Source organism: Antennarius striatus, chromosome 13 (assembly GCF_040054535.1).
Source record: "Antennarius striatus isolate MH-2024 chromosome 13, ASM4005453v1, whole genome shotgun sequence".
Lineage (NCBI taxonomy): Eukaryota > Metazoa > Chordata > Actinopteri > Lophiiformes > Antennariidae > Antennarius > Antennarius striatus.
This window is the reverse complement of record NC_090788.1, coordinates 19992490-20008405: the sequence shown is the minus strand read 5'-3', so window position 1 is coordinate 20008405 and position 15916 is coordinate 19992490. Positions and strand designations below refer to the sequence as shown.

General features: G+C 43.2%; 3 protein-coding genes across 3 annotated transcripts; 1 reads left to right on the top strand and 2 right to left on the bottom strand.

Moving 5' to 3' along the window:
- Positions 1 to 227: 227 nt before the first annotated feature.
- On the bottom strand, positions 228 to 5474 carry c13h5orf15 (chromosome 13 C5orf15 homolog). The gene is made up of 3 exons (XM_068330987.1): positions 5336 to 5474; positions 2191 to 2936; positions 228 to 1786 (listed from the first exon to the last, which is right to left on the bottom strand). Exons 1-3 carry the CDS (start codon positions 5454 to 5456, stop codon positions 1652 to 1654), a joined length of 1002 nt encoding a protein of 333 aa, XP_068187088.1. The 5' UTR covers positions 5457 to 5474; the 3' UTR covers positions 228 to 1651.
- A 637-nt stretch (positions 5475 to 6111) lies between these two features.
- vdac1 (voltage-dependent anion channel 1) lies at positions 6112 to 14078 on the bottom strand. The gene is made up of 9 exons (XM_068331741.1): positions 13994 to 14078; positions 11926 to 11995; positions 10772 to 10821; positions 10035 to 10187; positions 9797 to 9849; positions 9257 to 9484; positions 8213 to 8363; positions 7570 to 7627; positions 6112 to 7141 (listed from the first exon to the last, which is right to left on the bottom strand). The coding sequence occupies exons 2-9, from the start codon at positions 11990 to 11992 to the stop codon at positions 7050 to 7052; spliced, it is 852 nt and encodes a 283-aa protein (XP_068187842.1). The 5' UTR covers positions 11993 to 11995; positions 13994 to 14078; the 3' UTR covers positions 6112 to 7049.
- A 911-nt stretch (positions 14079 to 14989) lies between these two features.
- LOC137605751 (uncharacterized) lies at positions 14990 to 15463 on the top strand. The gene has a single exon (XM_068330456.1). It carries the CDS (start codon positions 14990 to 14992, stop codon positions 15461 to 15463), a length of 474 nt encoding a protein of 157 aa, XP_068186557.1.
- Positions 15464 to 15916: the final 453 nt, after the last annotated feature.

Sequence of the window (15916 nt, the reverse complement as noted above, 5' to 3'; positions counted from 1 at the left end):
TGAAGGTTCTTCCAATCTTTATCCCTGTAGTATCTACCTTTATTACCATAACCAACTGTCTCACAGTGTGTCCGCCTGAGGACACATCAACTGTAAAACGTGGTACAAAGTTCATTACGTGTCATCCTTTAGCAGGACCGGAGTAACACAGAGCTGTGGTGTGAACATCTGACAGAAGAGAAGTTCAATTATTATCTGAGCAGGAAAGAAGTCACAACAACAACAGACGCTGAGAAGAAAAGTTGTGCTTTATTGACAAAAGAGATTGTACAGCTTCTACTGATCACAAGGGCGTTGTTGCCCTACCGCTTTAACAAAGAACACCTCCTAGTCTAGCTAGAATGACTGAACTGCACAGTGCAAATCGCATTATCGCCCCACATCTTTGTTGCTTGTCTGCAGACACAAAAGACAACCGGCAATGACCGGCTGAAGGCGAAAACAAATCTGTAGATTCATGTGGCGGTTATGGCATTTTAATAGAAGGCATGGCAACAGACGGGAAAACAACATCTGTCCGTGACGATTAGTCAAGAGTCATGAGAAAAGCGTGATCGGCTTGTCACCCCCCCCCCCCTGCCTCACAACCCAAAAACACTCTAAAAACTAAAAATAGTACGTTCAGGGTGAGCTTAAGGGAATGCAGCCATTACATCGAGGTCCATAGATGATTGACAGAGACTTCACCGAAGTCATAAAACAAAGACAGTTGGTCCCAGAAGTTCTGCATAGCAAAACCTGGGCAGTAGAGTTACAGGATGCAATCAGTCAAATAAAAGAAGGAAAACGCCCCCCCCAAAAAAAGTCACACCATTACCCTGGAACAACTGAACAAAAGCCCTCACTTTTAACGTTCAGGAAGAATAATGTGAGACGAACATTCTGCAAAGGCATCACAGTAATCAGAGGTGGTGTGAAAACACACACACACTCCACACATTCCCAAATTTGAATGAAAATGTGAGTCTTTCAAGTTCATTATTATTTTAGTTGGATACAAAAAAAAAAAGCTGAATAATTTTACATTAAATATTTTGGCCTCATGGACTTTAAAACATTTTCCCAAATGTGAATCTATGACAGATAAATTCAACATGGAGTGGACGATGTTAAATAAACCATATTTAAATGTTTTCCTGCTCATTCTAATTTTTACGATACAAAAAGCATCCACCAGCAAGTGCAATAAAAATGGATCACGTATCAGCTAACTGCTGAAAATAAATCTAGTTAACATGGGACAAATGATCAATGGACTACATTATAACCCAGGATATATTAACATATAATGTTTCTGAACAGTAAACATATTAAGATTATATGTAATACGCAACAAAAACAGATGAGAGAGATCCATAAGGCTGAAAACACCCAGAAAAACACGACAGCAGACCCAAGAAACACAGAGAAAAAAATGAAAATCAACACTTCAATAACCGAAAATGATTTTTTTTTTTAAACTAAAACAGATCAACAGTAAAAATCTCTCTTTCCAGAAAAGAAGTCCTGATCAAACAACTATCCAGACAACAGCACAGACCCTGATAACGGTTGGCCTGTTTAACACAAGAACGCATCGATTGAGCTCCAGAACGCACAGCTGGGGCCGGGAGGAGGGACCGGCTCCTGAGACGCTTCCCCTGAACCACGATCAAAAGATGTACTCTTTGGTCATTTTGAGGGACGGCATGGCCTCGTCAACATTTTGGTCCAGGCGGCGATATTCCACCGTGTTGCGGGAACAAAGGACGTCTTTCCAGCGCCGGCTGTGAGCCAGGAGGAGGATCTGAAAAGTGGGGGGAAAAATGATGCAAAATGAAAATGGAACCAAATTAATCTGATGGAATGTGAAAGTCCTGATGAAATAAAAAAGCATTTCTCAGTCGACAGGCCAGCAAAAATGATGAAAGACTGCATAATTGAAGCTGTTAGTCCAGCTTTACAACCCAGATTCACATGGACCAGCATTAGGGTTCAAATTAAAGATTCCTTTACAGATCTGACACTCCAGGTTAATTGAAGTCTGGATTTTTTGTTGTCGTTTGTGAAGTTTTCCAAATTGGTGTAAATGCATCCAAATCAAAATAAAACAAATAAAACAAACCTAATCTCAGATTTGAGGAGCGATCGGAACGGTTTGGGATTATTTTTTCATTGGTAGTTTCATTGTTCAGTCGTGCGAACACTCACCCTCCTCTTGTTGTGATACGTGATGTAGATGATGGCCACGAGGAAGGCCACGACCACCAGGTGGAAGAAGAAGTGTGTGTCCTCGTCCTCCGTGTTGTAGACGCTCACCTCCTCCTTGTAGCCGCTCTTCCCCGTCTCGTCCGGCTCTCCCGGCTTTTTCCCCGTCTGGTCTTTGCTATCGACGTTGTTGTCATATCTGGCGTCGATGAATTCGTTCCCGTAGTTATCTTCTTCATCATCATCCTCATCGTTGTCGTCCTCGTCTGTGTAGCTGTCCAGATCGCTGTTGACGGCCGGCTCCTTGTCGGTCGCCTGCAGCACGTCTGAGTAGCTGTACTGCGTTGTGGACGCGTCCAGTGTGATGGAGGCTTTGGAGTCGGCGTCCAGCGTCTGTCCGCTCAGCGTTACCTCTTTTACCGTCTCTGTGGTTTGTACAGGTGTGGGGGATGCAGATGGGGTAGTGGATTCAACAGTTAGTGAAGAAGTGGGGTGTACTACTCCTTTAGTTTTGTCCACGCCTTCATTTCTGAAAGGATCTTGTTTCTGGTCGGCGTTGATGATGGTGTCCGGATGCAGGTCCTCGTTCTCTGTGGACGTGTTGGCTTGAGTGACGTTTGTGACGGGTTTCACAGAGTTCTCGGCGTCTGGTGAATCTGGGCTTTGTGAAGGCGATGAAAAGTCTGTGCTGTCACTATTCACGTTGGTCAAAGACACGGCGTGAGAGGTGTTTCCTTGTTGATCTTTACCTGATAAGGTCAAGAAAGAAGGACATATATTAGGGTACAAAAATAAACTGCTTTAAATGTTCTTTAAATGTTTATATGGACTGCATAAGAGAGAAAATAGGAATTTCCAAAGAAGGAAGGACATCACATGCTCTTTTGAGTGTCCTCCCACTATGGACTCAGTCAACACACTATGAGACCAGTATGACAGTATGAGACCAGAGTACCAGCTGTGGCTGAAACAGAACATGTTTCCCTCGTCGCTCCATCCCAGTCAGCTTTCTAACACTCACTGGGTGTTGTGTTTCATCACAGTAATGGTTATTTGGGTCACTTGAGCCGTACGATCTCTCCCACGGCTCTGAGCACACAGGGAGTTGTCGTGTCTCGAAAATGCGAGCTTTCAAACGAACAAGTTTGTCGTTTCCTGGATTCTATTGAATTCTTCTATTGTAAATAAAGTGTAAAATAGAAAAACAGCTGGAAATAAGTTAAACAAGTTGTCCTTGTTAACTGTAATTTTGAAAAGCTACTTTTTCAAAATAAAAATGCTTAAAATTCCCAAAATATTAAAAGACGTCCCTTTAGTACATAAGAGATGTGAGTATGAAGACTTGTGGAGAAATATTTAGTACGTTAGAAACTCCACAGAACTGAAAGTTCAGGACACACCAGTCTTTGTTCATGGTGAACAATCCCCCGTTCAGATGAATGGGGAAGTGTGTCCAAAAGGTGTGATAAATATCTCTGTGTACGTGTTGCTCCCTTCAAGCAGCGACCGACCAGCAGATTGTGTTAACAACAAGTAATCAGAAACTACTCGTTTGTTTCCAGTCACCGGAAATAAATCTCTAAAAATGAGCCAACAGTTCAATAAAACCAACTCGACTGGATCTTATTATCACAGTGGTGACTGAAAGATGTCCACAGGGGAAAAAAACATGGCCTGCAGGACTCCATCAGTCAGTCAGAACCCCTGGATCTGGTCCGGTTCCGTGAATCCAGCCAGCTTTTCTGAATCAATGACACTATTTGACTAACGAGTGTAAACATTTTTCCATCCTGTGGGACCGTGAGCTGTAGCTTAGGGAAGCAGGGAGGAGAACACTAATGACTTGAATCATCTGCAGCAGAAGAAAGGGAGCATTCATACGGTTGGGCTAACACTCAACAAGAGATCTCTGTGGTAGCAACAGGCTCCACTGTGGGGATATTGAGTGTTGGATATATGAATCTTTTTGCTCAAATCATGCATTTCATAATATTAAACATGCTTCTGTTTTTACTAAATATTCATTTTTATTATCCATTTTTTATTCAGACTAAACGGTGAAAACATTAATTTGGTTCAGCCATCAGTTTATCTTGATAAACTTTGGTCGGGACTATCTTGACTGCAAACTAACCACACAATCACACAGCTGATGTTTTGCTGTTTGCATTTCAAGGTAGGTAATCCATACATACACATGCACCAGGACACAGACCAGTCATCCTCACTTCAATCAATATTGACTTAAAGAGAGGCTGACATGAGAATCTTTTCAATCGTTCTTCTTCGAGCTACAAGATGATGGAACCTGTGAATCCGACTCGAAGGTCATTCACAAATAGAGCAGCACATTAATTTCCATGAACATGAGAGTTTATGTAAATAAGATGCTTCAGAATGAGAGAGATGTTGTAATGCGATGACACAACTAAACCTAACTAAACCTGAGGGAAACCTTGATAAGCAGACCCAGGATGATCTGACTTGTCCCAGGAAATAAAACAGGCTGTAAACCCAAAACGACTGACTTGACCTCAACTGATTTAAGGTGGTAAAACTACAGAAGTCTGTGGTCTCAGATTCTTGATGGGCAGCTTCAAAAGCTTTTCCTTCCTGAACAGTGGGGCAGTTGGACTGACGGGGGCAAGTTAACAACCCCGGACATCTGGAACTGTCAGTTCATCTGACCGCCACAAATCAGCACAGCCCGGAGGCATCACAGAGAGTCAGTCCAGCTTTGGTTTAGTCTGATTAAGTGTGTTGGTCTTCACGGAGTCAGAAAGAAGAAATGAAAGTGAAATGAAATTTTAAAGTATTTATGACGTCACGTTTCTACCGGAACCTTCTGAAAGATGCGTTTCCAGACGACCCCCAAACCAAGGTGCTTCGCTCACGATGATTTCATTACTGAACCATTAATACGCGCTTTTTCAGACTTTACTTCATAAGACAGTCTCTCAGAACACTGTGGTTACTATTAAAAGACATTACTAACGTTATAGACATGTTACTAACATTACAGAAACGTTACTATCGTTACAGAAACATTAGCCTGACTTGACTCTGGTTAGCTGGTTTAGCTGACTGACTGCCGCCGCTTCGCTAACAACAGAATCAACCTCAGAAATTTAAATAAAAACCCACAAACCTTCCGAAACCTCCGGTATGGACGCTGTCAGGCAGCCGCTGACTAAAAACCGGAGGAAAACCAGCAGAAAAAGAGCCCCAACGTTCCCCCTGCGTCGCCACATCTTCCCACTCGTCGCCATGTTGATGCGTGAGCAGCAGAAGGGGCGTGGTTTACAGCTGAAGGGGCGTGCCTTACGGTAGGGGCACGGCCTACGTCATCAAAACATTCCGTTGTGTAAATAATGATGAGATACGATACGATAAATGATATGATTGAATTCCACTGTGATTTATTTGCTGAACCAGTTCATATGGCATTTTTACATATACAGCAATTTGAGTAAATCATAAAATGAAGTTTAATTATTCTGCTAAAAGGCCTTCAAGATTTCAAACTGTAAATTATGGTTGAGGACAATCCATGAAGGGTGAACATATATATGTTCTGTACCAAACCCAGATCATATTTCTAATCCAAACAGCAAATAATAAAACTGCATACCAACTACAGGTCAGGTCTAAAGGCTGGTTGTTCTTTCTCCAAGGTCAAGTCGTACTTTAACAATGTCACCCTGCTCTCTAAAATTTCATTCATTCTTTTCAATATTTTTTTATATTTCTGAAGACTTTCAAGCAATTTTGCACATAATGTCCTGTTCTAGACCCAGCTTTCACTAAAACCTAGCTTATCTAGTACAGTAAATACTATTTTTTGAGAAGGGGTCAAATAAATCCAAGCTGAAATTATCACAAGGTGCAGATGTTACACAAATCAGAAGAAAAAATACAAGTGGAGACTGGTCCAAGATCTTTATTTGTTCAGGGAACAACAATACTGTAATGTGTTACACTGAGCATGATTCCCATAACCAGCTGAAGACTTCAATTTGTTTTTGTTTTTTTTAATCTTGCTCCAGAAAGTTGTAACTCTTCTCCAGAGACAATTATCCATGTGCATAATAGGTTTCCGTTTGTTTGCTCGACCAGGAAGAACTGACATGTCACTGCCTTCTTAAGACTTCACAGGTGGATTAAACAACGCGAGTACTACCGTCAATAAAATATTATTTTCGCTATGTAACAAAACACACCAAATGCACAGACGCAAACAAGTGACACGAAAACACAGAATGTACAGATGTGGGTGTAATGCCTCTGAGAGCCCCTGACCAGGGACATCGAACCTTTCCCATCATGCATCAGTGACACACAGAGCTCTCCGGTACAGAGGTAAGAAAATAAACTTGTTTCACTGCTACCACGTTAGATCAGGAGTGCTTCATGGCTCTACGACAGCGCCATCTAATGGTGAGGCTTCTAAACTGTGTGTCGACTGTGTGGAGCTCTTGGGTTGTTCTACTTTTGATTTTCCCTTTGATCAGAACTGGACCGCAAAGACACGCACAAATTAAAGCATCATGTTTGAATGTAGTGAAACAACAAAGACTGACGACAACCCTTGGAACAAAAAATACTCGTCCCTTGTAAGCTCAAACGTAAAACCAGGTTTGAGGGTTGTAGTTTTGCTCTTAACTTGGCTCAAATGTTCCCTTAAAGTGTTCTTCTACCATGGAATGACCTTTATGCTTGTTTTGCTTCCAGGTTTAGCATTTCTAGGGTAAAAAGGGATTTGTGAGGGCTAGGCTAATTAATAAAGGGGCGTGGATGTTTTTGGTGGGGAATGTGTGTGTGTGTGTGAGTGTGTTCGTGCAAGGAGATCTTCCTCGTTCTCCCTACGCCTGGAACTCCAGGCCCAGACCCAGCTTGTGGCCACCGGCGTTGATGTTCTTGCCATCGAGGAGAGCAGAGAGCGTCAGCTTGATGCCTGCAGAAACGTGAGCGTTAGGATGAGTCATGAACAGATTCTCAAACGGTCTGAAAGGTTAACCGTCCCACCACGACAATAAATCTAATCACTTCCCACAGCATTGTGCGTCACACTCCATCGAGTTGCTGTGGTTGTTAACGACTAATAACCCTCTACATGTCTACAACTGATGCTCTGATGAAGCATCAGACTAGAATGAAATGGTGACCAAACATCATCTCCATACTTAAAACTTCATTAACATGTTCTCTATTCATGACTACATTTACTTCATTACATCCAAAACAGAAGCTTGATTTACCCTCACATACAGTACATCTCACAAATGTTACTCAGATTTAGATTCTGGCGAGCACTGGTTCAACTATTTTGGTCTTTGAGTGTTTTAGTCTATTTAAACACAAGTTAAATACAGATTCACTCACCTGGCTTCAGGGTCTGAGTGTAGCCCAGACCCACCAGACTGGAGTTGTTCACCTTGGCCTGTGTTGGAAACACAGATGGAAAAAAATCAAACACAGAGACAAACACATAACCCAATATATCTAAAAAATTATTCAAACTGACTAAAAAGTATGAACTTTGAAATGTTTTCCCTTCAGAACTCTGTGTTAGTAATAATGGAGACTACACACACACACACACACACACACACACACACACACACACACACACACACACACAACCATTTACACAATGAAAGTGGGAATTAAGATGCGCTGAGACAGAAAGGACTCTTCCTGATGGCTCCACAGATGTGGGATAAACTATGACCTCCGTCTGAGCACCAAATGAGGACACGTCCTACAGAGTCATTGTACCTCAGTTCCTACCTTCAACACCCAGAGTGTCTCAAGATGGAAAGAAAAAACAGACAAAAAAGGACCCAGGAGTAAACGAGACCTCAGTCTGGGTGCAAGCAGTTGGCTTCTGCTTGATGCCTAAATATTGGTTTTCCACTCTGATCATGACAGGGTAGAACGTGCTGAATCCTCCAGTGATGAAGAGCAGCTCTGTAACTCTACATGTTGTGGTGAATAGTGCAGATTGAGGACACACTCTACTCACAGAGAAGGATGCATCAGGGTCAATCTGGTACTTGGCGGCGATGCCAAAGCGGGTGTTGCTGTTTCCAGCAGTCCAGGCCAGGTTGACAGCCGTCTCCAGCTGGTCGTTCACCTTTTGGTAGATGGAGCCTCCAAACTCAGTGCCGTCGTTTCTAAGGGGAAAAAAGGCAGATTGGAAAATGTGTATTAATATCACTGCAGTCCCAAAATACAGATTATATTCCTGCCTCCTGGGGAGAGGTGAGGATTTTGAAGGAAGACGACACCTGACTGGGCATCCTGTGAGTCTGTTAGAGGGCTCCCCAGGTGGCTGCACTGCTGCCAACGTGAGGCTGACTTTACAACGTCTGACCTCACTAAACTACTTCAGCAGTAGACAGAAACAGACAGGATGGGTCAGGGGCACAGCAGGAAGCAGGACTAACACTGCCCCTGTGCTTCTCCCTCCCTGTCTGACACTAACTCTCTCTGCCTTTCCTCTGAGACCCGTAACACCTGCCAAACACTCACTCCATCTCACCAGCAATGTGGTAAATCCCATCACCTGGGAGGTAAAAATAACAGCCTACGGTGGCTGGCAGGAAGCCAGACGAGTCGGTCAACCAGAAAGCAATTTAAAGGCTTCTGTCTAGTCAAGGACGGTCGTCTGGAGTGGGATGTTTCACACGGCTGTTTGTGTTTATGCACACAGGACAGGAAATTAACCAAGTAACAGAATGGAGCTTTTAATGCAGTCAAGTACAAAGTTGAATAAACCTTTCAATGTTTCATTTAGCACCGTTTTTCTATCTCAGCTTATTATTAGAATATTATACACTGATTAAAATCAGCATCATTACCGATAGCCGCCTAAACCTCCTCACAGGATTCACCTGTTAATGTTTGTAGGTTTAGAGGAAATGTGTTCCTCCTGAGGATGGTGATTGGAGCAGACTGGTACAGAATACCAGCTGGTTCAACAGCGCATTAGAAACCCATTGTGTGGGGTGAAACCAACGGAGCGTGTTAACACATGGCCGGCCGCCATCTGGTCGTGAAGCCTTACACGTTTGTGTGGAGCTGGAACTCGTCGGTCTTAAACCCGACGGCGAAGTTGCTCTGAGTGATCCTGTTCCTGCCGGCCTCGAAGGTCATCTGGTAGCCGGCCAACCAGCCCTCGTAGCCCACCACGGCTGCGCCGTGGATGGCTGTGCCGTTGATGTCGTAGTTCACGTCGCAGCCGAGGTTGATGTGGTCACACTTGTAGCCGGTCTTGAGCTTGCCGCTCTTCTTGCTGGTGGGAATTTGTCAGAGAATTAAAACGATGTAAAAGCCAGAAATCAAAGCTGACAGAGTTAGCAGCAGCAGAATGCTCCTGTTTTATTACATGTACAGTGTTTTCTGCACTATAAGGCGCACCTAAAAGCCTTTAATTTTCTCTGCAAGCTAAATAGTAATAAAAGATAAACTGCCAACTAAGCCTGTCGTTACTTATTAATAAGGATTCTTGACCTTTTCACTGTTTAATTTCAGTGAAACTCCATAAATGCATGGATGAATCGCCATAATCTCCACTAATATCAGCCTGATTTGCTGCTGTTCTCACCCGGTGTTCGGTGAGAAGGACGAGTCAAATGTCAGCTTCAGCCCCTTAGCCAACTGTGGAAACGTAAGAGAAACACAACAAACAAATAAATAAAGGTTTAGTCAAATTTAAAAGATTAGGTTTTGCATTTCTTGCTCAACAAATTAAAATGCTGCTACTGTGAAGACAAGATGAGAACCGCTGCTGGAAACCCAGACATACAGTATATTTTACATTTCTCAACCCTCCCATCACCCACCTGGTCTTCGAGGGTGATCTCGGTCCCCAGGGTGTTGTCAGTGTTCCACTTCTCTGTAAAGGTCAGTCCGTGCTCTGCCCATTTGTACTTCGTCTCCAGAGATCCAGAGACTTTGCTGGTCTCAGTGTTGGCTGAGCCTGCGCTGGTGAACTCCTGCAGGTTACAGGACTAGCATCAATGTTCCACAAACGAAATAACCAAGTCCAACAGAACCATCTGTCAGATGGTTCTGTTGGAAAAAGAAACAAGAACTTTAAGAAACTAATCTATGTAAAGCAGGATTTAAATTAGAACCAGACAGACAACTTGGATGTTGCTATGGAGACGAGTATAAATTATTTGATTAATGCATGTCTGGATCAATATAAACTCTGATAGCCTCTTTATGTCACGGTTCGGCGTGGCAGTGCTGGTGTGTGACAGGGAGAGGCCAAGCCGGTGGGTGGAGCCACGGCTCCCCACCTGAAGCTCATTCACACACCGTGGTGATCATCTCACCTGAACTTGTTTTGAGCTAATGACTCTAAGGCTTTTTAAGCCTGGCTCAATGAGAGCTCAGAGCTGGTTCGTTTCTCTAGTTTGGTTGGTATTCTCTGCTTTTGTAATTCTTGTCTGTATGGAGTATTTTTGAGTTTGTTATTAAATGATGGAGAAAGGATTCGCTTTTGGTGTCCTGCATTTGGGTCCATATTCCGCCTCCCGTGACAGTTTAGATGCTAAAGCTCTGATAAACTCACCAGTCCATTCTCGGACTTTGTTTTCAAGTCCAGCTTGATGAGCCCAAAACCTGAAACAGATGACATCTGACATGAACTCAAAATGACGGCAATGAAGGTCTAACGTCTAACAGGAAGTCGTATGAAACAGCTTCCTGTTGAAGTGGCACGGTATTGTCAAACAAGTACTACTTTAACACCAACACCATTAAAAGTAGTTATACCACGTTCTATTAATATTACCATCCTATTAATATTCTAATGGATGGACTGGAGAGGCTTTAGAACACATTAATCAGGTTATTGATTGGAGTGTACATTTAGAGATGCTTGCTCTCTCCTGCTACATCATGAAAAGCTTCACCAAACCCGACTTCACACAAAGCACAGATCATCTCCTTCATGCTGAGTGAAACCTGCAGTGATAAATTAACATCTGTGTAGTTCTGCCTCCGTAACAGGCACTTTTCTGAAGGTTGTTTTCCAATTTTCTTTTTCAGTATGGCAGCCATTGCTTTGTGCTGTGCAGGATAATCCTTGCATTGACCAATCAGTGATCTCTAATGTTTCATTTACAATACAATACAATAATAATAAAAGAAATATCAGCTCAGCTGTGTTGTCTGTTTGCCATTCTCACTGCTTGGACCGTAACTGTTTTTAGGTACTCAGCAACTTCAGTTTTTCTAGTCATCTGATGTTTAAGTATCTGCCCGGTTCATTTGGAACCACAATGGAGGTGATGCTAAAATAGTAGCACCAGGTACTTTTAACCTGATGGAAAGTTAGAAAAAGGTCAGTGGAGTCCAGTCGAACCAGTATTAGACCGGTCTGCATGGTCACCACCAAATTTGACATGATTCATGCTTTGTGATTTACTTGCATCCGTTCGCTGCAACAACTTCAAATTCATCCTGTCATTGTTTGAACACAGCTTTGTATAACATGCATTGAAATGCCAGACGTACAATATACTCCATCTGTTCAGTCACACAGGGTCTGTGGTTATCAGGAGCAGACTTTTGTAAAACACAGAGCATTTCACAATCGTTTTATGATGCAAATGGCATGATTTCATAAGCTACACATCAAAATAATTTAATTTAAAGCTGACATGACACACGACTGACACTGGGTATTAAATAAATGAGTGTGGCTGGCTGCTTGGTGCTCACCGTATCCTTTGGTAAAAACATCCTTGGCAGATTTTCCAAGGTCGACATAAGTTGGAGGTACAGCCATTATCTGTGAAGAGATAAGGAAGAAGGTCACAACGAATATATATTTAGAAATACTAGAAAATTTGAATCCAAGGACACAGAAGTCCCCGTGATAGGTAGATTTCCCCTGAAGGTGAGGAAGTAACACAACCACTACATCAGAAAAGCCTCTAAAATATAGGAAATGTACAAATGCCACCAAAAAAAATGTTATTTCTCTAAATAAAAAGATGCCATGTCTCCAGAGAACACTGAAGGCCACAGACTCAGACACAATGCAGATTGTTTGCTAACCCACAGGAGTGGGTTGCTTGTGTGTACAGTATGTGTGCCTTTCGCTTTGCAGAACTGCCTGTTGTGTAAGCCATGTCTATTTCATCAGAGGGGCTGGTAGGCTCCCTTTTCAACAGCACAGCAGTATAGTTGTTCCACAGGGTTACTGATAGATTACATGTGCATATTGACAAGAGATAGATGTGGAATTTGAACAATTTACCCAGTGAAAAGTAGATTTTAGGCTTAAAAAATTGTCAAAATTCAAAAACTACCTTTTTCACATAATATCTGCCACTGGGACAAACACATCTGTACCATAACAAATGAAACACATTTTCTGTTCTAATTCGTTGCATCCTTAGGTCAACATTCCTGTTCACCCAAGTTTTTGACAGGCCTCACCTTTGAAAAACATCTCAGTGCTTTTACACCAGTGATAGTGTTCCTATGCATGGGCAACGCAACGTGACTCATGTCCAACAGGATGGCCCTAAACCACCGGTCATCCTGGGATAACCAGTCATGGCAGCACCAGCAGTGGACTGGGACTAATGTGGTTAACACACAACCATGTCTCCTAAACCAATCACCTCATGCTATCGCACAGACAGCCTGTCATTACATCCCACTGGATCTAATTACACCCCGTGAAGCGGTGATGTACTGTAATTGTCCGTGTTCGTGTGTCCATCCGTCCGTCCATCCACCAAATATCTTCACAATCTTTGCAGAAAGATGAAAGAAAACGCACATTGCTCATGCAGCAAAGGGGATGAAAATGAGATGATGACCATAACCTTGAGAAAAGTAGGTCAAGGTCAAACTTCAACTTTTGTACATGTTTTTGCACATATCTCAGGAACCGGATAAAATAGAAAGACGAAACGAAAGGAGATATATTCAGGGAGGTAGGGGATGAAAATTAGCTCACAAACCTGACCTTGAAAAACTAGGTCAAGGTCAAATTTTAACTTTTATACCTTTTTAGGTACACATCTCTGAAACCTGATGAGATAAAATCACAAAACAAAAAACAACATTTTCAGGAAGCCAGAGGAACAAAAATGTGATGATGACCCTCACCTTTGGAAAACTAGGTCAATGTCAACTTACCACTTCTGTATCTTTTAGGGTGCAAAATTTTGGAGAAAGTAGGTGACCTTAGGTCAGGATAAAATGTTGGATTCGGGGGTGCTGCGGGATGTTGCAGTCTCTGATTGAATTCGTTCTTGTTACAGATATAGCAGAGATGCTGCAGAGGAAGATCTACTGGTTTGAAAAGTGTTACCTCCATTTGGAATGAAAAACGCGGTGGTCATTTGACCTCGACAGACAGGTTTACAGGCGGCGAAGCAGCGTCCGCTGCTAACAGATTAGCATTAGCTAGTTATCAAGATGGCCATGAATGAGTGTCACAGCTGAGTGTCGTAGTAACACATTAATAAGCCGGGTGTCTGTAGAGTGTGAAGCGGGTCAGACTGTAATCTGTCTGAGCTTATTTATCTCTGGCTCTGGGCCGGAAGGGGAGACTATAAACAGGCTAAAGGCTGTAAGTTAGTCGACAGGAGGCCCAGCATCCCTGCTTGCACGTCTAGCTGCGTCTGACTGCGGTTTTAAATCACCGTGGGAGACGCCGTCCCCGGGCCGGGGACGTCACGGTCCGCCAGCTGACAGCGGACACGGGGCCGGACGATGAAGACGGAACCAGCTAGCTATCTAGCGGGTGGTTAGCAGACACAGAACCTACCTCTGTGGTGTCTTCCAGTCCGAACGAGAAGAGGCTTCAGCTGCACAAAGGGAGGAGAGAGGCGCGAGGCGCTGCGTCATTACGTAGTAGTTTTGTGGGAGCGTCACAGTCAAAGATACAATATCCAATTTACACAATAAGATAGTTCACCCCTCACTTGACGTTTCGACGTGAGTGGCACCGGTAGCTAAACCCACGAACTACTGTACTGTAATTCTTCTATATCTCCCATTAGTAACCTGAATTGTAAAAATGTATTTAGTAAAGTATTTGGAATTTACTACAGGAATTTGGAATTTACAGGATTTATATTCAATATTGTAAATTTAAATATTTCAAATTGGCAATAAGGAAATTAGCAATAAGGGACGTTTATTACACCATCTTTGGAATCCAGGGTGAATTACCTTTGCGCATGCGCAGCATCCTGCATCGATGTTGCAACATCGATGTTACATGTGGGGAGCTTCTTGTAACTTTTGGAACAGAGGAGTCGTACCAGCGGCTGTGACGTCACGTCACCCTCCAGATAGAAAGATGAAACAAAAAGCACATTACTCAGGCAGCAAAGGGGGTAAAAATGAGATGATGCCCTTGACCTTGAGAAAGCTTGGTCAAGGTCAAATTTCAACTTTTGTACACTCAGGAACCGGATAAGATAGAAAGATGAGGGAGAAGGCTAGTATGATTGAAACTATAGATCAAAGACAGTAGGTCAGAGCACTAGCTTTGATCTTAAGTAGGTCAGACCCTTCTTGCTTTGATCCATGCAAGAAGGCCAGTGCGAGTCCGACATCAAAGCACGAGCTTTTATCTCTGACCTAGCTTTGAACTACGGTCTTACTCAAGTCAGTACGGATTCTTACTTACATGAGGTAGCAACAATTCATGGTTTTGCTGCAACGTCGTTTAACTTAACTACAAAAGATCTGGGCGTATAAACCTTAGATAGTTATTATAGTGTTTTTCTTGTGCAAACGACACATTCTTAACACAATGCCACTCAGCAAAGAGAAAGATAGAGAAAGAAAGAGGCTGGCACGTCAGAGGATGACTGCAGAACAACAGGAGAAACAGAAGGAGAAGGCGAGACAGGGTATGAAGAAGACTCGACAGAGAATGACTGAAGAAGAACAAGAAGCTGAGAGGAAGAGGGCGAGAGAGAGGATGAAGAAGACTCGACAGAGAATGACTGAGGAAGAACAACAAGCTGAGCGGCAGAAGGCGAGAGAGAGAAAGAAGAAGGCCCGACAGAGGATGAAAGAAGAAGAACAAGAAGCTAAGAGGAAGGAGGCCAGTGTGAGTCAGAGGCAGGCCCACCACACAATGACTGAAGAAGAACAAGAAGCTGAGGTGGAGATGGTGGGAAAGAAGATGACGAACGCTCAACAGACAGGGACTGAAGAAGAACAAGAAGCTGAGACGGAGGAGGCCAGTGTGAGTGAGACCGTAGATCAGCTGATGCTTTGATCAATGACAGTAGGGCAGCAGTGGCTCAGTGGTAGAGCGGGCGGTAGAGCGGGTCGTCCAATGTTCCTAAGATAGGTGGTTTGATTCCCGTTCCCGCCCATAAAAACACCCAGAGAGTGAGCTGACAGTGGGAGGTGTCAGCTCACACTCCAGAGGACTGCCGAGGCGCCCTTGAGCAAAGCGCCGTCACCCTTTACAAGGGCGCTCCACAAAGGGGCTGCCACCACTCTACCTCCCCCTGCATGCCTACAGGCCCCCTTGTGTGTTTGTGCATGTTCTACAGGGGCCTGTACAGACTAATATGTATAAATGCGTTTTGAAGTATTACTAACTAGAGTGTGCTCTTAATTTGCTTGAAATCCAAGCAAATTAATAATAATTTATATTATTTTTTTCATTAAAACTGGTGCACCAGTCATAAAATACCATGTTGTTGTTTCACATTAAACTACC

Coding starts and splice junctions, on each gene's coding strand:
- c13h5orf15 (XM_068330987.1), bottom strand. CDS start 5,456: ATGGCGACGAGTGGGAAGATGTGGCGACGCAGGGGGAACGTTGGGGCT. Junction 2,937..5,335: donor CATACCGGAGGTTTCGGAAG/GTTTGTGGGTTT, acceptor TGACCTTATCAG/GTAAAGATCAACAAGGAAAC. Junction 1,787..2,190: donor CGTATCACAACAAGAGGAGG/GTGAGTGTTCGC, acceptor CCCACTTTTCAG/ATCCTCCTCCTGGCTCACAG.
- LOC137605751 (XM_068330456.1), top strand. CDS start 14,990: ATGCCACTCAGCAAAGAGAAAGATAGAGAAAGAAAGAGGCTGGCACGT.
- vdac1 (XM_068331741.1), bottom strand. CDS start 11,992: ATGGCTGTACCTCCAACTTATGTCGACCTTGGAAAATCTGCCAAGGAT. Junction 9,850..10,034: donor AGATCACCCTCGAAGACCAG/GTGGGTGATGGG, acceptor ACGTTTCCACAG/TTGGCTAAGGGGCTGAAGCT. Junction 7,142..7,569: donor CACTCAGACCCTGAAGCCAG/GTGAGTGAATCT, acceptor ACGTTTCTGCAG/GCATCAAGCTGACGCTCTCT.